The 21,067-nt window shown below is 50.0% G+C and overlaps 1 protein-coding gene across 5 annotated transcripts in view; it reads left to right on the forward strand.

Moving 5' to 3' along the window:
* The window catches only part of NCAPH2 (non-SMC condensin II complex subunit H2), a 39,623-nt gene that overhangs the window by 5,717 nt on the left and 12,839 nt on the right, over window positions 1-21,067 (forward strand). For 4 of the 5 annotated variants that reach the window (XM_083461256.1, XM_083461257.1, XM_083461258.1 and 1 more), the window contains exons 5-13: window positions 274-355; window positions 2,103-2,174; window positions 12,614-12,693; window positions 13,287-13,423; window positions 13,581-13,673; window positions 15,873-15,997; window positions 16,087-16,152; window positions 17,318-17,384; window positions 19,259-19,366. In XM_083461256.1, the coding sequence (XP_083317382.1) occupies window positions 274-355; window positions 2,103-2,174; window positions 12,614-12,693; window positions 13,287-13,423; window positions 13,581-13,673; window positions 15,873-15,997; window positions 16,087-16,152; window positions 17,318-17,384; window positions 19,259-19,366 (830 nt within the window). The remainder of the gene's footprint in view (window positions 1-273; window positions 356-2,102; window positions 2,175-12,613; window positions 12,694-13,286; window positions 13,424-13,580; window positions 13,674-15,872; window positions 15,998-16,086; window positions 16,153-17,317; window positions 17,385-19,258; window positions 19,367-21,067) is intronic. The other variant, XM_083461260.1, reaches the window with a different exon arrangement.

Here is a 21,067-nt window from a genome sequence, read left to right on the forward strand (position 1 = left end):
TTCGTGTGCCTCCTCTTTGAGAGGTCCGGACGGTGGCAACAAGAACAGGGCCTTTTCTGCAGTGGCTCCCACTGTAGAATGCTCTCCCCAGGAAAGTTTGCCTGGCGCCTTCATCCTGAACCTTGACTGTAGTATTGCCTGGTAACCTGGATTCTGAAATTGCACTCTTCAGGGGGACTTTCATTGGCTTGAAAAAGAGAGGGATTAAAATTTTAAAAACAACAATTTGCTCTGATTTTCCTTTTCTCGTGACTTTCAACTCCCACCAATTAGGCGTGAGAAGCAGGCTGCATCAGTAGGAGAAGATGGAGTTGACAGAGATGTCAGCAATGGACCAGCAGCAGAAGAGGAAAAGGTGAGGTCCATTGTCGTCGTGCAAGAGAATGTGTCCATGTTCTCTCTCCCGCTGCAGGCAAAGCTGTTCTTTTGACGGGGCCAAAGGCAGCAACAGAAACTGGCTGCAGATGGATTCTGTCTGGGCAGCGCCAAAGCAGCTCTTGCCTGTGGCCGTTCTGCTTCATCCATCTGTAGAACAGCCTTTGCCAACCTGCCAGCCTCCAGGTGCTGGGTTACAGCCTCCCATCAGCTGAGGGGATGTCCTAGTTTAACTGGGGGGCACCAGGTTGGCAAAAGCTTTAATTTTTGCTCTTGGTGATGACTGTAGGCTTCTTCTAGTTGCAGAAACGTACAGGAAAATGCTGCCAGCAGTCTCTTTGTATAAATTCCAGAGGGGCGGCTGGGCTTGCCTGCTCTAGCAGAAGCAACATTGGAGTCCTGCAGCTCCTTCAAACCTCATAGAATTGTAGATTCGGTTTCGGTCCGGTATACCTGAAGGAGCGTCTCCACCCCCATTGTTCAGCACGGACAGTGAGGTCCAACGCCGAGGGCCTTCTGGCAGTTCCCTCCCTGCGAGAAGTGAGGTTGCAGGGAACCATGCAGAGGGCCTTCTCGGTAGTGGCACCCGCCCTGTGGAACACCCTCTCTTCAGATGTCAAAGAAATAAACAACTATGTGACATTTAGAAGACGCCTGAAGGCAGCCCTGTTTAGGGAAGTTTTTAATGACTGATGGTTTAATGTATTTTTAATCTTTTGTTGGAAGCCGTCCAGAGGGGCTGGGAAAACCCAGCCAGATGGGTGGGGGAGAAATAATAATAATAATAATTTTTAGAGTTGGAAGGGACCACAAGGATCATGTAGTCCAACCCCCTGCAATGCAAGATTCTTGACCTTGAGATTGAGTTTCAAGCACTGCTGACGTAATGAATGCTTTATGGCATAAAGCAGCTTAGGGCCCTCATTTACGGAACCGCCTTTCCTGGTATGCTCCACAGAGGACCATGAATAACCCTAGTTTAGAGGTCCCAGGCCCTAAGGAAGTCAGACTATCCTCCACCAGGGCCAGGGCCTTCTCAGTGGTGGCTCCGACCCGGTGGAATGCTGTCCCATGAGACCAGGGCCCTGCAGGATTTGACCTCCTTCCGTCGGGCCTGTAAGACAGAGCTATTCTGCCTGGCTTGAATTTAAACTTAGCCTGATCTTTTATTCCCCTTCCTTCCCTCCCCCTCCCCTTTTATGAAGATTACCCGCTCTGGGATCCCACAGCTAATTCTCCCCTGGCCTCCTCGCTGGCCCAAGTAGGACCAATTCAGCCAGCTAGCCCTGGGGATTATCTAATGCTTATTTCCCCTAAACTGATTTCTGAATTTTGAATTTCATTGTTATTCATATTTTTATACTGTATTTTATGCTGCTTTTACAATTAAGTGTTTTAAATTTGTTGTTAGCTTCCCGCGGGTTATAAATATTATTATTATTATTATTATGGTTATATAGATGGAAGTCTACTTTGTCAGGTGCATGTATCTTTTTATGTTGCTTAGATACACTTAATGTCACTTCAAAATTGTAGCCTGCCTTGAGGACTAGGGATGGGGCAGGCTAGATTTTTATCTTTATTTTTAAATGGCAGCCATGGTACCTCCCATTAAAAGCAATTTAGTATGTAGCTTTGGGCAGGCTCCCTTTTCTTCTTCTGCCCTCCCACTCCTTGCTTGCCTAGGCAATGTGCGCCATTGATGGAGTTTCTCTGTTTCTCTGTAGTTCCTCTCTTTGGACGACATCCGCGATACCAGCAGAGCAAGCAATGACATGAGGGAAAACCAGAGACATAGTGTGAGTAGCCTCTACTGTCCCCATTTTTGATGTCTGAAGATGAATGGAATGGGAGGGGTCAGGAATTCAAGGGGGGGTATGTTGAGCTTCATACAAGTTTCACCCCCCCCCTCCTCTGCCCCACTGCTGAAATTGTGAATTCGGCCACATGTAGCGCGGTGTGTGTCATAACACATCTAAGTTTAACATGGGGAACTGTGGTTTTGGTATTGGAAGATATAATTATTAATTAAGAGAGGGAAAGGCTGAAAACAACCCCATCTATCTCAACATCCCCTCTTAAAGCCAGCTTTGAGGAAGAAATCTCAAAGCTATTTACCACACATTCAAACATCAGATAAAACAATCCAGAACAAAACATTACTGAAGAAAGTCAGATGTAGATATCCAAAGCAAAGCAATTAACAGGAAATTATAATATTATCTTAAAAGGTTTCAAAGTAAAGCGTTGCAAAGAAGGTCAATTGCAGAATGCACCTTGAGCTCAGCAAAGTTAAAGAAATAATTGCCTTGAATTCATTTCAAAAGAAAACATTACTAAAAAAAGGTCAAATACTAAGTGCACATTTCAAACGGCACGGTTATCAAGAGGATAAAATATTATAAGCACAGAGCATAACTGCTGCTGTCGCCACCAGTTCTGCCAATGGTGGTTCATGGCCAGGGGCAGCTGTGGAAGCTCAGATTCGATGACCTGGGTCTGCTCCAAGAGGCAGCCAAGATGGTCTCTGGCCTCTTCAGCAGCATTGACTTTTTGTAGCTGGAGTCAGTCCGGGCCCCACCCTCCCAGGCCAGATGGGAGGAAGCCTGCAGGGCAGGGAGCAGATCTTCCAGGGCTCCCAGCCAAGGTGATGAAACTGAAGCAATGGGAAGCTGGCTTATTCTGAGTCAGGCCTTTGGTGCATTTAAGAGAGTTTTTGTCTACGCTGACAGATAGTGATCCTCCAGAGTTCAGACCAGGAACATTCCCGGCCTTGCTTGGAGATGCTGTAGATGCAAGGAGGACCTGTTGCATGCAAGGCATGGCCTACAGCCTTCCTTTCCAAGTCCCTTGCTCATAGATGTTTGTGGCCATTGAAATATCACATTGCTGTGAGTTCCAGACTGAGAATTGTTGCTTCATGGCTGGCACAAGACGTCATGGTCAGCCAGAAACAGCATTCTTCCTACGTTCTTTTTTTTTTTGTAAGATATTTATTAAGATTTTTTTAAGATATTACAATACAAAATGAAAAAAAAATACAAAATAAAAATGATTAAAAACCACTCCATTTTTCTATTACTTATTTTCCTTAGCTTGTTTCCCGGACCTCCTCATACCTCCCTTTTTTGTATTCCAGTTCAATTTGTTGGCTCAGCAAATCCTTACCCTTTTTGTTTATCCTAATCTTTGGTCTTAAAATAGTAACCTTAGATTTTTCCCTATTAACAACCCATTTTTCATATTCCCTTAAAGCATTACAGCGGGGGACCACTTAATTTCTATCCAACATCATTCTAACATTCATTAATTTTACAATATTTCTGTAGATAGTCTTTAAATTTCTTCCAGTCTTCTTCCACCGACTCTTCTCCCTGGTCTCGGATTCTGCCAGTCATTTCCGCCAGTTCCATATAGTCCATCACCTTCATCTGCCATTCTTCCAGGGTGGGTAGATCTTGTGTCTTCCAATACTTTGCAATGAGTATTCTTGCTGCTGTTGTAGCGTACATAAAAAAAGTTCTATCCTTCTTTAGCACCAATTGGCCGACAATGCCCAGGAGGAAGGCCTCTGGTTTCTTCAAGAAGGTATATTTAAATACCTTTTTCAGTTCATTATATATCATTTCCCAGAAGGCCTTGATCCTTGGGCACGTCCACCAAAGGTGAAAGAATGTACCTTCAGTTTCTTTACATTTCCAACATTTATTATCGGGCAAATGGTAGATTTTTGCAAGCTTGACTGGCGTCATGTACCACCTGTAAATCATTTTCATAATATTCTCTCTCAAGGCATTACATGCTGTAAACTTCATACCTGTGGTCCACAACTGTTCCCAGTCAGCAAACATAATGTTATGTCCAACACCTTGTGCCCATTTAATCATAGCAGATTTCACCGTTTCATCCTGAGTATTCCATTTCAACAGCAAGTTATACATTTTTGACAAAATCTTAGTTTTAGGTTCTAACAGTTCTGTTTCTAATTTTGATTTTTCCACCTGGAAACCAATTTTCTTATCCAAATTATATGTCTCCATTATCTGATAATAATGAAGCCAGTCTCACACTTTGTTTTTTTAATTTCTCAAAACTCTGCAATTTCAATCTATCTCCGTCTTGTTCCAAAATTTCCCAATATTTCGGCCATTTGGCCTCCATATTGATCTTTTTCAGAGCTTTTGCTTCCATCGGTGACAACCACCTTGGAGTTTTATTTTCCAATAAGTCCTTATATCTTATCCAGACATTAAACAATGTTTTCCTGACATTCTTCCTACGTTCTTGTGCTTTCGACCTTCCGAGTCCAGCTCTGTCATCTTTCTGTCACACTCCTGTTCCCCTAAGCCAGAAGGCCCTGCTTGTTTATGCCTCCTTTAATCGGCAAGCGGACCCATCCAATTTCCCCTTTCCTGGAAGGTCTCCAACAGCACTGCGTGTGCTTCCCCCACCCTCCACTGTTCTAGATACATGAGAAGGGCTGTGGCTCAATAGCAGAACATCTCTTTTATGTGGATTAAGGGTAAAGATATAACTTAGAGATAGAGGGTTTTATACTTTCCTTTCTTCATTTTATTCATTTTTTATGCTCTTCTATTTCTATCTTCTCACTCTATTTTGCTTTTATTGTACTCTATGTTGAAAACTTTTAATGGAAAGGGTTATTTAAAAAAACAGCAGAGCATCTATTTTGCTAGTAGGGCGGGGTAAGACTGAAACTCTGTACAGTGGTACCTTGGTTCTCAATCCGTTCCAGAAGTCCGTTCCAAAACCAAAGCGTTCCAAAACCAAGATACACTTTCCCATAGAAAGTAATGCAAAATAGATTAATCCGTTTCAGATTTTTAAAACGACCCCTAAAACAGCAGTTTAACATGAATTTTACTAATGAGACCATTGATCCATAAAATGAAAGCAATAATCAATGTTTTCTACTATAAAATAAATAAGACAGTTGTCAGAGCTGCTTCCAGATCCTAGCTCACAGAGGATCACGCTAGCCAGCGGTCACTTGTAAAAGTCTTTTATTGAGTTACAGTTTCCATTCTCAAGCTGCTGCGCGCAACTCTACGTCTTAAGGGTTAGACCGGCGAAGCTCCGTCTGAGTCTCCGCCCCCTGTACACCAACTTAATACCCTAGCCTTACTCCACCTTTTCCGCCTGACTGTTCTTCTCTGGGTCCCTCTGCCCCCCGGGGTCTCTTCCTTCCGGGATTCTTCTGACGCTGACCCCCCGGACCCTCCTGTCTCCTTGCGCCGGGCTTTAGGACCTGGCTCCCTTTCCGGGCTGCTTACTGCGCCACCTTCCTGTGCATTTGAACTTGGCACGCGCGCCCAACCTTCCACTTTCCGTCTGACCGTTTCTTCGCTCCCCGATGGAGGTGTGGCCACTCCTGACTCGTGCCCTCCCTCCTGTTGTGAGCTTCCAGCGCTTGATCCCTGGCACCCTTCCTCTCCCCTGCTCTCTGTTGGTGACGCTGGCCCCGATTTCCAACTGCTCCCCTCTGAGCCCCCTCTGGCCCTTTCTTCCTGGGGTGTCCCCCTAGGCTCCCCCCTTGCCCTGGCCACTGGTGCTCCTTTCTGTGAATCTTCTGATTCACTGGAAAGACTCGGAGATCTCGGGTCGTCGTCATCACTCATCTTTTCTTCTGCCTCCTCCCCCTCGCTCTCTGTTTCCTCCCTTGCCCTCGCCTCTGCTCCTGAACCCTTGACATCCATCCCCCCCTCGAAGCCCCCCGTTCCCCCCTCCCCTCCTTCTGGTGCGGGAGCTGGGTGCTGCCGTGTCAGGGGGACGAATGTCGGATACAGTTCGCTTCCCGTGGCGGGCCTCCATCTGAAGGCTTCCGGTTCTTCCTCCCTGCTCTCGTCGACGACGGTCACCTCCGCTTCCATCTCTGTGCCGCCGTGCTCGAAACCCGGGTCGTCCCCGAATACGTCCATGTCCGTCTCTCCCTCGTTTCCTTCTGGGGACGTTGCTCGTCCTGGACCCTCCAGCCACTTTCTACGCCACTGCTCCTCTGGTCTATCGTCCCACCAATACGAGGGTTCTGAGGCAGATCCCGAGGGTGACCTCTCCGGGGAACGGGCGTCACGTGTCGGTTCCTCGTCCGAGTCGAAACCCTGGAACGTGCTGGCTGAAAGCGTGGGCGTGAAAAGCCAGTCGTCGAAAAAGTCTGCTGGCATGGGCCTATGTGGGAAGAGGGCATGAAACTCTTCTTTGAGCAGAGGTTCGTCTAAAGCGTAGCCCGGCACCCAGCTGTTGGCCCTGGCCGGGGTGCCCTCCTTGGCGAGAAGGTATTCTACCCCCTCTTCCCCCCATCTGGAGTCCAAAATCTCTGTGACTTCGTTGATGTGCTCCTCCTGTGCCACTCCCCCTTGCTCGGGTCTCTCTCGGAGCGGACTCGGTGCCGTTCCTGGTTCCTGAAACCTGTGAGGTGCCTTGTAGGGAGTGAGCACCGATCTGTGGAACACCGGATGCATCCTGGAGCCCTCCGGAAGCGCCAGCCTGAAAGCCACCGGGTTGACCTGCTCTTCGACTTGGTAGGGCCCCAGTTGTTTATGCCCTAGTTTCTTCTTCGCCAACGACCTGGCCGGCACTGCGTGGGCTGCTAACCAGACCCAGTCTCCCACATGGATCTCTTCGCCAACCCTCCTGTGTTTGTCCGCTTGTACCTTGTATGCGTGTTTAGCCAGCTCCAGGTGCCGCCGAAGCTGATCGTGGACTTCCTGCAACTCCGACGCGAACGCATCTGCTGTCTGTGGCTCCCCCTCCCCCATTCTTTCCAGTCCTGGGAAGGTTCTGGGGTGCCTCCCGTTGTTGGCGAAGAACGGCGTGACCCCCGTGGACACGTGCTTCGTGTTGTTGTAGGCGAACTCGGCGAGAGGCAGGTAATCCACCCACGTCGCAGGCTGTTGATTCGCATAACATCTCAGGTACTGCTGCATGATGGCATTGACCCGCTCCGCTTGCCCGTTGGTCTGCGGGTGTCTAGCCGAAGCCAGGTTGATCTTGACGTTCAGGAAGCGCATCAGCTTCTGCCAGAAGTTCGAGATGAACTGCCGCCCCCGGTCGGACAGTATAGACCGCGGCAGACCGTGAACCCTGAACACGTGATCTATGAACAGTTTGGCGGTTTGTTCCGCCGTGGCCACCTTCGCACACGGAATGAAATGTGCCATCTTGGAGAACAAGTCCACCACCACTAGCACCGCCGTCTTGCCCCTCGAGCTGGGCAGATCCGTGACAAAGTCCAGGGCCACTCTCTCCCACGGTTCGCACGGAGTTTGCAGCGGTTCTAGCAGCCCCGCCGGCGGTCTGTGTACTGGTTTGGCCCTCTGGCAGGTGTCGCACCTCGCCACGTAGTCCGCGACCTCCCCTCTCATTCTGGGCCACCAGAAGTCCCTGGCGACTAATTCTATCGTCTTCTCTGTGCCAAAGTGCCCGGCAGTGGGTGCGTCGTGCAGCTGCTGCAGTACCTTGGCGCGAAGATCGTCCCCTGGCACGTAGATGGCCCCTTTACGGAGGAGTAATCCATCGCGAACTTGAAACTCGCCGGTCGCCGCCGTGCCCCTTTGCGCCTCTGCCATCTTGGCTCGCGCGAAGGTGTCAGCCTGCAGCGCTCTCCTCACCGCATCCAGGTCAACTGTCGCCGAAGCGCACGCCCACACCGTCGGTGCGGAGATGTGCATGGCAGCCGCTGGCGTCGCCTCCTCCAGGTACTGTGGTTTACGGGATAGGGCATCCGCCATGACGTTGGTGTCCCCCGGGACATACTCTATTCGGAAGTCGAAGTTCGCAAAGAATTCGGCCCAACGTATCTGCCTCTGGTTCAGGAACTGCGCCGTGCGCCAGTGCTCCAGATTCTTGTGGTCCGTGCAGACCTGCACCGTGTGCTTGGCGCCGATCAGGAAGTGCCTCCACGCCTTGAAAGCTGCATGAATGGCAAGCAACTCCCTGTCCCAGATGGTGTAGTTCTGTTCTGACTTGCTGAGCTTCCTGGAGTAAAACGCTCCTGGCCTCCAGGCCCCCTGCGGGTCTTGCTGCAACAGGACTGCTCCCACGGCTCTGTCTGATGCGTCCGTCTCCACCCTCATAGGCCTGCTGGGGTTGACATGCAACAGCTGCTCTTCCGACGCGAAGAGACGCTTGAGTGCCTGAAAAGACTGCTCCGCCTGCTCCGTCCAGATGAACTTCTTCTTCTTGGAACTGAGCGTGTCTGTGATGGCCGCTGTTTGCATAGCGAACCCCTTGATAAACTTGCGATAGAAGTTCGCAAAGCCAACAAACCGCTGGACCTCCTTCCGGTTGCGCGGGCTCTTCCAGTCCAACACGGCACGAACCTTGGCGCTGTCCATGGCGAGCCCCTTGTCTGACAACCTGTAGCCCAGGAAATCCACCTCCGTCACGTCGAACTGGCACTTTTCCAGCTTGGCGTAAAGCCTATGCTGCTGTAGTCTGCTCAGCACTTCCTTGACGTGTCTGTCGTGATCCTGTTGCGATTCAGAAAATATCAGGATGTCATCCAAGAAGCAGACGCACGTCTTGTAGAGGAGCCCCGCCAGCACGTGATGCATAAAAGCTTGAAAACAGTGGGAGCCATTTTGCAATCCAAAAGGCATAACTCTGTATTCGTAGGTGCCCAGGGGCGTGAACATGGCTGTCTTCCACTCATCCCCTTCCCGCATGCGAATGAGGTTGTACGCCCCACGCAGGTCCAACTTAGTGAACACGCGGCCCTTGCGTACCATCGCGAGGAGGTCGTCGATCCTGGGCATGGGGAAGTCCGATGGCTTGGTCACACTGTTCAAAATCCGGTAGTCCACTACAAGTCTTTTTTGGGGCGTGTCCCTCTTCTTAACAAAGAATACAGGACTGCCTCCCACCGCCTTGGACTCTCGGATGAAGCCGCGCTCCAAATTATGATCTATGAACTCCTTGAGTTCCTGTAGTTCGTCTTCAGACATGGAATACAGCTTCCATTTGGGCAGCGCCGCCCCTGGCAGTAGGTCAATCTTGCAGTCATATGATCTGTGGGGGGGTAGCTTATCCGCTTCCTTCTCGCAGAAGACCTCCAAAAATCCCGCGTATTTGTGGGGGATTGCTTGCAGCGTCCCCAGCTGCAGCTGCGCTTCCTCCTCCTCTCCCTCCTGCCGGGGCAGAATGCAGTGTTCAGCGCAGTATGATGAGCCAAAGACTAGCTGTAGCTGGTACCAAGCCAACGTCGGACTGTGTCTGTCCAGCCAACTCATGCCCAAGACAATAGGTGTGTCCGACAGTCTGGTGACATTAAAACTGATGATTTCCCTGTGATTTCCAAGTCGCATCACCATTGGTGGCGTTTGCTTCACCACCTGCCCCCCTAGCAGCTCCCTGCCATCCACCGTGACGACCTGCAGGGGCAGCGTGGCAGGCAGCAGCTGTATAGCGTGTTTGTCGACAAAGTCCTGCCCTATAAAGTCCGCATTGCTTCCTGAGTCAATGGTGATTGGCACGTCCATGGTGAGTCCATTGGGTAGCTGGAGCGATGCGGTGAGCCTCACCACTGGTTTGGGTGGGAGGGGGTCTGTGGGCTGCAAAATCTCTGGGGACTGCTTCACTGACACGTCTGGCTGGGCCCCAGTGCCTCTCTCTCCAGCCAGACTCCGTCGTTTCCCTGCTGTGATTCCCCTTGCTGAGTTGCTGCAGTTACCATTGCTGAGGCTGCAGTGTGCTTGTGGAGCCTCTGGGGACACTCTTTCGCCATGTGCTGCGGACTTTCGCAGATGTAACACTTCCTGTTCCCTCTAGGAGGCTTCGCTTTGACTGCTCCCGGTGCTGTGGCTCTGGTTGCTGACTGAGCCCTGGCACCGCCAACCTCCATCGGTTCCGCTCCCCCTCCTGGCGGAGGCGTGGATTGCGCACGCGCAGCTTCCCTGGGAACGAAGGAAAACCCTCTCGCTGGTTCACGCCCTCCACGCCCTTCGTCCCTGCTCCATGGGCGTTCCTCCAGCCGCACTCCCAACGCCAGCGCCCTCTGAACGACCTCCTGCGTGGTCCGGGGTCTCTCCCCCCTTGCAATTTCGTCTTTAACCGCATTGTTCAAGCCTTCCCAAAAAAGATCTCTGACTGGAGCTGAATCTCTGTCCCATTCCAAGGCACTGACTAATGCAAAAAAGTGGGCTTGGTACTGTCTTACGCTGGCCCTCCCTTGCTTCAGCCCATGCACCTCCCTCCGGGCAAGATCCACGTCTATGCTAGATAAAAAGCAGCCATCCATCGCTTTAATAAAGGCATCCGCGGTTTGGAGCGCTGGATCCTTATCTCTCCACAAATTGCGCAGCCATGCTTTAGCATCTCCATGCAAATGGGACATGATAAATCCCACCTTCTCTTGCTCATCTCTAAAGTCTTTGTCCAGCAGTTGCAGTGCACACTGTACATCTGCTCTAAAGTTGGGGTACAGTTGTAAATTCCCATCGAAGTGAGAGACTAGACCGCCTGTTCTTCTCCCCAACCCAATCCCCTCCGGTTTGGGTGTCAGTTGCCCTTGCTTCGTAAGCACTTCCAACCTGACCTGGAGATCCCTGTAGGCGGCAGCTGCGTCCTCCTCTCTCTTCCTGGATGCAAGTATTTCGGCATTCAGACGTGTCACTGCTTCTCTGAGTTCTCCTATCTGCTGTTCGGCCGTCATCTTGTCTGCCGTCCGTGAGCTGAGTCGTAGGCACCCTCCTTCTCCTCTGTCTGCGAGGCTGTAGATGCCCACAACGAGAGACGGAGCTTACTGTCAGAGCTGCTTCCAGATCCTAGCTCACAGAGGATCACGCTAGCCAGCGGTCACTTGTAAAAGTCTTTTATTGAGTTACAGTTTCCATTCTCAAGCTGCTGCGCGCAACTCTACGTCTTAAGGGTTAGACCGGCGAAGCTCCGTCTGAGTCTCCGCCCCCTGTACACCAACTTAATACCCTAGCCTTACTCCACCTTTTCCGCCTGACTGTTCTTCTCTGGGTCCCTCTGCCCCCCGGGGTCTCTTCCTTCCGGGATTCTTCTGACGCTGACCCCCCGGACCCTCCTGTCTCCTTGCGCCGGGCTTTAGGACCTGGCTCCCTTTCCGGGCTGCTTACTGCGCCACCTTCCTGTGCATTTGAACTTGGCGCGCGCGCCCAACCTTCCACCTTCCGTCTAACCGTCTCTTCGCTCCCCGATGGAGGTGTGGCCACTCCTGACTCGTGCCCTCCCTCCTGTTGTGAGCTTCCAGCGCTTGATCCCTGGCGCCCTTCCTCTCCCCTGCTCTCTGTTGGTGACGCTGGTCCCGATTTCCAACTGCTCCCCTCTGAGCCCCCTCTGGCCCTTTCTTCCTGGGGTGTCCCCCTAGTCTCCCCCCTTGCCCTGGCCACTGGTGCTCCTTTCTGTGAATCTTCTGATTCACTGGAAAGACTCGGAGATCTCGGGTCGTCGTCATCACTCATCTTTTCTTCTGCCTCCTCCCCCTCGCTCTCTGTTTCCTCCCTTGCCCTTGCCTCTGCTCCTGAACCCCTGACAACAGTATTCTAGATGATAAAAATTAAAATCATTTTTTTCTTACCTGCACTGATGATGAACGTTGTTTGGATTGGGGGGCTTTTATCCATTTCCGCAGTCACACAATCTATCAATCAGTTAGCTGAACTGGGCTCCACACTGTCACAAAAATAAATTAACCAAAAAAGCCTCAAAAACAAAAATGCAAAAGAAATAGCGAAAACAGAAGCGCCAAACTTAATCTGTTCCGGAACTCCGTTTGACTTCCGAAATGTTCAAAAACCAAGGCGCAGCTTCTGATTGGTGCAGGTGCCCCGGAAACAATAGCCGACAGCCGCATCGGAAGTTGGGCTTCCGAAAAGCGTTAGAAAACCGGAACACATACTTCTGTGTTTTCGCTGTTTGAGTACTAAGCCGTTTGAGAACCAAGGTACCCCCTGTATTGCTGCTTCCAGCCAGTGTGAGCAAAACTGCACTAGATGGGCCCCAGTGATCTAGCACAACGCAAGGCTGCTTCCTGTCTTCCTGGGATCCCTTTGCTCACAACTCCCAGCTAGAAAAATAGGGCACTGCCAGGAGCCGAAGAGGAGCACTCAGCTGAAGGGAAGCTCAAGAGCTCTCTAGCCTGAGATGGCCAAGTCTCGAGGAGGGCATAGGTGCTCAGCACCCCTCCTGCCCCAGAGGACGGCCCCCACCGCCCCTCTCCCTAGACACGTTGGAACTCGCTTCCTTATCTTTCTAGGCGAACGACGTTGTCCCCTTGACTCCAATGGCCCTGGTTCCACCAGATGACGCAGAAAAGACGAACAATCCCCTCTTCAGGTAAGGATCCCCCGCCCCAACCTTTAATTTTCCTAGTCAGAGGGGATTCTCAATGCGCTCTGGGGGAGGCGTGCCTTCTCATGCTGCCCAGCTCTCTAGGGCTTGTCAGGAGTTCATCCTACACACGAGTAGGATCCTGGTAGAGACACCTGCCCGACTGGCATGTTCCCTCCCTCCTGGTCAATCGTTCGGGAGCTTCACAATCTTTCTTCAGCCCGAACATCACAGCGACCGATGCCCACAGACATCAGCACACTTAGGGATCCACAGAGTTTGTGCAAGTTGTGTAACAGAGCTCAGCAACTCAGCATTTTGGCTAATCGGCTTTATTTACATATCAACACACACGGAGCACTGCAACATGGCTCCCTCTCTCTCTAGCATCAGACAGCAAAGAGAGAAAGAGCAAAGGACAATAATCCCACTTCACGGAACACAGGAACACAAACATCCTGTCTCCATCACTTCCCACTCTGTGGAGTCAAAACATACACCGTCATGTGAAAGACAACAACCCCATGACTGCAAACGTGGAGCAGGAATTCTAACAGGGCTGGCCTACAGACTGAAGGGGTCACTGTGTTTCCTTGCAGCCAGAAGGGGGAGAAGTTGGCGAGCCGGAAGGATTTTCACATGAACATCTGCACTCCTCAAATCACCGGCAGGCTGGAGCTGGTGGGGCTCTCGCCGATACAGGACAGGAACTGGGACCGGGGGATCGGCTCTATAGGTAGGGGCCGGTGCACAGCGCTTCTCTCTTCCCTCTTGCTCCCTTGGAGGGGGGATGTTAAGAGCGTAAGAAGGGGCCACATGCTTTGGGGTCGTTAGGGGGATGTTGCTGCCATGCTCTAGGGTGGCCCTCTCAGTCCCCTCTCCTTCCTCTATAGGTGTGCAGGGCCTTCTTCCAGCAGGCTCCACGCCCATGGACGTCTGCGGGTTCCGGACGCCTGTCGCTGCGCTGGACTTCTCCGAAGAAAGCGGTGAGTTGCGCCTGGCAAGACAAGTGTCAAAAGATTTTGAATAAATGGACAAGTTATAGGAATTGGATAGCATGGGGGGAAGCCAACCCAAGCACCCAAATTAGAAGGAATAATCTGTGCACATGGTTAGAAGAGAAAACAATTTTTTTGGGGGGGAGGGATCAAAGGGGAGGGAGGAAGGGGGGGAAAGTTAGGATAAATGAGTAGGGACAAAAGTATATACTGTGTATCTGAAGAAGTGTGCATGCACACGAAAGCTCATACCAAGAACTAACTTAGTTGGTCTTTAAGGTGCTACTGGAAGGAATTTTTTTATTTTGACTATGGCAGACCAACACGGCTACCTATCTGTAAAAATATATACTGTTAGGCATAACTAATAGGATGATTTTGATGCAGGTTATTGTTAGACTTGCGACTGAATGCTTTTTTTGTAAGTTATTCAGAGTGCCTGGATGAAAGTGTGATTATAAAGAATGGGGCGGGGGGGGGGGGTGGAGTTGCGCCTGGCTTTCTGGAGGCGACTAACGGCATCTGAAAAATAAGAGCCCGTATTGGAGATGCTTAAAAAAAGGTTCCTAGACTGGAACTATTCCTCCCAGAAACCCAAAAGAGAAGGGCGCATGCTCCAAGCGAGAGTCCTTCATTGAAATATAAATTCTCAAAGGGACAGCCTCAGAAATAAGGAGGAGGCTGCAGGGTTCCGCATCCAAAGCCATGTTTTTTGTACACTTCCAGATTACAGACGCCATTTCCTTTCCCCAATCAAAGAATCACAGCAATCATATTAGTTGCAACCCAAAGTCATCATCCTGAACCGATCTAAACCGTTTGGCTTTTCAGATCAGCCCTCATCATAACATCATGTGATTACGTATAACCATTTTCTGCTGTCTTTCCTTATTAAGACTTTGACTGATTTTCCTGTTCGTTAAGTCTTCCAATGTCCCCTTTCATCTGTCTACAAAACAATTGAAGATTGATTGCAATTGCCATGCCTAGCTGATTCTCTTTTCATGCATATACAATGGCCACGATGGATTCTAACAGTTTACTCTTTCATAGGTACCACGTACACTACCTAAAAGCATCTAGTTCTGTACTGTATAAGACAGGTACAGGCCTTTTCAGTTTAGCTAGGAAATAGACTCAAAACGGAACAATCAAAATGCAGTTTTATGAAATCATTACTTTCTCCAGCACCTGCTGGGTCAGGCCAATGACCTTGTTCAGCATCCTGTTCTCACAGTGGCCAACCGGGTGCCCCCAAGGGAAAGCTGAAAGCAAAACCCAAGCGCAAGAGTCCTCTCCCCTCCTGTGCCTTCCACCAACTGGAATTCAGAAGCATCGCTGCCTCTGGTTGTGAGGGCAGAGCAGAGCCATAAATGGCTAGTAGTAGTAATAATAATTTATTTATACCCCGCCCTTCCCGGTTCAAAAAGCCGGGCTCAAGGCGACTAACAACAAATTTAAAACACTTAATTGATGCAACAAAAAAACAGCATAAAATAGAGTATAAAATGTGAATAACAATAAAATAAAAAATCAATTTAGGGGGGAAATCCATACAGTAAACATTGGGTGATCACCAGGGCTAGCTGGCTAAATTAGTCCTACTTGGGCCAGCAAGGAGACCAGGGGAGAATTAGCTGTAGCATCCCAGAGCAGGTAATCTTCATAAAAAGGGGAGGGGGGAGGGAAGGAAGGGGAATAAAATATCAGGCTAAGTTCAAATTGAAAGCCAGGCGGAGTAGCTCTGTCTTACAGGCCCTGCAGAAGGAAGTGAAATCCTGCAGGGCTCTGGTCTCATGGGACAGAGCATTCCACCAGGTCGGAGCCACTACTGAGAAGGCCCTGGCGGAGGATAGTATGACTTCCTTAGGGCCCGGGACCTCTAACCTATGATTATCCATGGACCTTAAGGTCCTTTGAGGGGCAGACCAGGAGAGGCAGGCCCGTAGGTACGAGGGTCCTAAGCCACCCATAGCCCTCTCCCCTTCCATGAATTTCTCCAATCCATTTTTGAAGCCATCCAGGTTGTTGGCCTTCATGGGGGAGGGAGTTCCACCGTTTAACTTCCTTTCCCAAGGAAAGCAGTCGGTATAGGGAGCTTCGTGGCGAGAGCGCAGCCCATTCCACGGCCGCTGCTGTTTTGCTGGGCCGGAAGATCACCTCCCTCCTCTTCTGTTCTCCCTGAAGCAGGTGCAGCAGCGCCCATGGGTGACGATAACGACGACTGCGACAACTTCCTGCCAGCGCTTCCCGAAGACGTCCTGGATGGCTCGCCAGCTGGGGAGGAGGAGGTCCATGTTGAGCATCAGATGGTATTTGGCAGGACGAGGGGAGGAGGAGAGCAGGAGGCTGCCTAGGCGTAGTGACAAACCCTTAACAATCTTTTTCCTCTGCCTTCTAGAGCATCCCTCAGAGGAAAGGCTACATGCTGCGAGAGAGAAGCCCTGCCCCGGATGCCTGCGTCAAGGTCAGGGGAATGAAATGCCCCAGCCTCGCATCATGAGAGCCACTGTGGGGTTGTGGCTACAGCGTTCGCCTACGGCCTGGGAGACCAGAGTTCTAGACCCCGTGTGGGTGACCTTGGGCCGGTCGCTGACTCTCAGGCCAGCCTTCCTCACAGGGTTGTTGTGAGGATAAAATGGGGAGAACCCTGTGTGCTGCCTAGAGCTCCTTGAGACACGGTGGGGATGGAAGTGCAATAATATAAGCAAACAAACTTGGGCAGAGGACTGTCTTTCAGCAAACCCATCAGCAATTATTATTATTATTATTTATACCCCGCCCATCTGGCTGGGTTTCCCCAGCCACTCTGGGTGGCTTCCAACAAAATATTAAAATATAGTAATGCATCAAACATTAAAAGCTTCCCTGAAGAGGGCTGCCTTCAGATGTCTTTTTAGCTGGGTTCTCTCGTACGTTGAAAATTTGTCCACTGTCTTGCATGTGCCAGAGGAAATCGGAGCCACAATTGTTTTGTGCTTGCCGGCATTGCACAAACATTACGAGGGCTTTGACGCCACTTTGGCCAGAGCTGGGCTCAGGATGGCTAACGCCAACAAAATCACAGCAAAAACATAATAGGGGAGAAAGAGAAGGGGGGAGGACCAATTTTAAATACAGGTTAAATGCAATTTAAAATGCAGCCTCTTTTTAAAAGTAGCCCATAGATCAAGACCATAAGGGGAGGGAAACATAAGGGTCAGACTGAGTCCAAACCCAAAGGCCAGGCGGAATAGCTCTGCCTTGCAGGCCCTGCGGAAAGATGTCAAGTCCCGCAGGGCCCTAGTCTCTTGGGACAGAGCGTTCCACCATGTCGGGGCCAGTGCTGAAAAGGCCCTGGCCCTAGTTGCAACCAATCTAACCACCTTGTGACTTGGGACCTCCAAAGTGTTGCTATTTATGGACCTTGAGGCTCTCCGTGGGGCATACCGGGAGAGGCGGTCCCGTAGGTATGTGGGTCCTAGGCCGCCTAGGGCTTTAAAGGTCAAAACCAGCACCTTAAACCTGACCCTGTACTCCACCGGGAGCCAGTGCAGCTGGTATAGCACTGGGTGAATGTGATCCCGTGGCAAGGAGCCTGGCAGTGGCCTTCTCCACCCGCTGGAGTTTCTGTGCCTCTGTTTCTCTTCCAGGAGATACTGGACCCCTGGCGCAGCTTGGACCCCTTCAGCTCCTCCGATGATAAACCCCTGAGGAAAGGTATCTGGAGAGAGGGAGGGATGCTGGGTGGGTTGGCTGGCTGCAAGGTGGATTTGATTCAAATCACGATTTAAACCACTAGTCAGTAAGACTTGATTTAAATCATTATTTTTTTTAACAGAAAGTCTCATTCTTGCTGGTATCACCTTAATATTGACAACCAGATGAAGGTTTTGTTTTTGGAATAATAAATTTTCAGAGTAGTTTTTATTGATTTGGTTATACTATTAGAAACACATGGACAGATAATTATGAAATTATTGTTTATATTTGGACAACTTTTCTGCTGCAGTTTATTGGAAGGAGAAAAATAATCATTCCCTTAATAACAATTAAAACAATTTATTTAACTAAAACAGTAACATTGTAGCATATGCATTCATGTTTGTTAGCTGATGTGGTTAAACAGTTTTTTAAATAAAACTTAGGCTGAGTTTTAGCACACATGGAAAACTTAAAACAAATTATTATTTCCTGATTATAGCCTTTGGACTATAATGTAACTCTAAAAATAGTTTTCTGTTTAAAAGATTTTTCCTCCAAAAGCATTTTATTTTGAAAATACAAGTTAAATAAAAAATTACAATTTTAATTATTTTTTTATTTTAAAATAGTTGATTTTTTATCCACCCTGCCTGGCTGGCTGCTGCAGAACCCTCCCTGGTAACCCACCTCCCGAAAAACCATCAGTTAGACCCTGTATGGGCTGTGAGGAGAGATTTGCCCCCTGAGGTTTCCTTAAGAAAACTTATTCCATAGAATCATCGAGTTGGGAGGAACCCCAGGGGTCTTCTAGTCTGACCCCCTGCAATGCAGGAGTCGCAACTCAAGAATCCCTGACAGAGGGCCATCTAACTGCTGCTTAAAAACCTTCAATGAAGGAGAGTCCACCGTTTGTGGCAGGAAGTGTTAGAAACTCAGATATACAGTGGCACCTTGGAAGTCGAACGGAATCCGTTCCGGAAGTCTGTTCGACTTCCAAAACGTTCGGGAACCAAGGCATGGCTTCCGAAGCTCCTACAGCCAATCAGAAGCTGCAGAAGTTGCATCGGATGTTTGGGTGCCAAAGAATGTTTGAAAACCAGAACAATCACTTCCGGTTTTTGATCGTTCAGGAGCCAAAACATTCGACTCCCAAGGCGTTTGCAAACCAAGGTACCACTGTATGCTCCAAATGGCTCCTTAATAAACCAGGGTTACCGTCGCCAAAACAGAATGCCTCGTTGCCATTTGGGGGCCAGACAGCTCGAAAGTCCATTTTTCAACACGACTTTTTGGTTCCTGAAATTCGTGCTGATTGTGCAGATAAAATATAACGGATAGCATTTGAGAGGATGTGGTATTACTGTGTGAAAAGGTCCAGATCCAAGGATCCCCAGGCACACACCTCCAGATGGTGGAGACGTCAGGCACCGTCCTGGCCCCCGGGCATCTTCACTTGGTCCCAAAGGCCAACAGCTGGGTGCAAAATGTGCCTGGCAAATTTTTAACGCTGGTGGCACGTGACAGCCTTTGGCCGTTATCTTGGTCCCTTTGTGGGATGCAACAAATACTGGAAAGGGACGGAAAACCGGGAAAGTGTTAGACCAGGTTTCCTCAACCTCGGCCCTCCAGATGTTTTGAGACCACAATTCCCATCGTCCCTGACCACTGGTCCTGCTAGCTAGGGATCATGGGAGTTGTAGTCCAAAAACATCTGGAGGGCCGAGGTTGAGGAAGCCTGTGTTAGAAGCCTATAAAGTGTGAAACGTAACAGTAAGAGGGGAGTCTTGGCTGTTGACTGTTGGGGGTTTTTGGTGGGACTGGGAGGGCCTCTGTTTCTGCCCCCGTGACCCGATGTAGGAGGGCAGCCCCTTCCGCTTCTCTCTCGTTAGGCAAGCCGTTCACGGTGCCACATGCCCTGGAGAACTTGCCTGGCACCAAGAGGAAGAGGAGGCTGCCCAGCAAGCTGCAGGAATTCACGGCCTGGTTTTCAGCCACAGGTGAGTACAATGGGGCTCGAGCGTGGGGCTGCTGTGGGACGTGACCTTGCCACCTCAAGGCTTGCTGTATCCAAGAAGTCTCTGTTTCATGAAGGCAGCTTGTCCTCTGTTGTGGATGCGCTTGTTCCACCCCTGTGCCCCCCACCAAGTCGGTCAGAGGGTGCTGCTTCTGGTAAGGCCTAAGAACCGAAGAGGGGCTTGCTAGATCAGCCCAGCTTCCTGCTCTCACAGTGGCCCACCAGGCACCCAAGAGGTATCTGCAAACAGAACCTGAGCACAAGAGCTCTCTCGCGTGGCTTCAAGCAATGGTTATTTAGTCGCATCTTGTTTTAGCTCTTCTTAGTCGTCTTCTTTGGTGATCCCTCATAGCCAAGTAAGATTGTCTTCCACAAACACGGTCTTAACAGTGAGTCCGTAAGTGACTGTGGAGGCCAATTCTGGATCCACATGTCCTTCCACAGTGGGGACATAGGTTTCCAGGCGGGAGTTGGTCACGGTGTGGGTTTGCCAAGCATGCCTTCCTCTTAGCACATTTCTCCCTTGCGTCCTGAGTTCAAGTGTCTTCAAAGCCCATGACACCTTTGTAGGCCACTGTTTCCCAGTTGTCAGTGTTCCTACTACATTTTTCTTATATTTGCCTTGAGAGAGTCTTTAAACCTCTTTTGTTGACCACCAGCATTACGCTTTCCATTTTTAAGCTCAGAAGAGAGTAGTTGCTTTGGAAGACGATCCTCAGGCATCCGCATAACATGACCAGTCCAACAAAGCTGATGTTGAAGAATCATTGCTTTGACACGGGTGATCTTTGCTTCTTCCGGTACACTGGCATTAGTTCGCTTGTCTTAGTATTCACTGCTCATTCTTAGCATTCACCACTGTTGCAGTTCATAGGGGAAGGGTCATCGCTTTGCAAGCAGAGCATCTTGGGTTGAATCCCCAGGTAGGACTACGAGGAACTCCTTTCCTGAGGCCCTAAAGAGCCGCTGCCAGTGTCAACAACACCAAGAGAGGTAGACCAAGGGTTGGACTTGGAAGTTTCATCACAACTGAGCAACATACAGATTCTATTAAATAATAATGATGGTGATAATAATAATAAATTTTTATTTATACCCTGTCCTCCCCGGCCAGAGCCGGGCTCAGGGCGGCTAACACCAGTAAAATTACAATAAAAACATTATAGGGGGGTGGGGAAGAAAAAAGAAAAACCGATTTAAAATGCAGCCTCATTTTAATAGTAGCCCATAGATCAAAACCGTAAGGGGAGGGAAACATAAGGGTCAGACTGAGTCCAACCCAAAGGCCAGTCGGAACAGCTCTGTCTTGCAGGCCCTGCAGAAAGATGTCAAGTCCCGCAGGGCCCTAGTCTCTTGTGACAGCGCGTTCCACCAAGTCGGGGCCAAAACTGGCCCTAGTTGAAACCAATTTAACCACCTTGCGACTTGGGACCTCCAAAGTGTTGTCATTTTTGGACCTTAAGGTCCTCTGTGGGGCATACCAGGAGAGGCAGTCCCGTAGGCATGCGGGTCCTAGGCCGTATAGGGCTTTAAAGGTCAAAACCAGCACCTTAAACCTGACCCTGTACTCCACCGGGAGCCAGTGCAGTTGGTAAAGCACTGGATGAATGTGATCCCATGGCAGGGACCCCATTAGGGGCCTCGCCGCGGCATTCTGCACCCGCTGGAGTTTCTGGGTCAGCTT

The sequence above is a fragment of the Podarcis liolepis genome (genome assembly GCF_965112155.1).
Source record: "Podarcis liolepis genome assembly, chromosome: 10".
Lineage (NCBI taxonomy): Eukaryota > Metazoa > Chordata > Lepidosauria > Squamata > Lacertidae > Podarcis > Podarcis liolepis.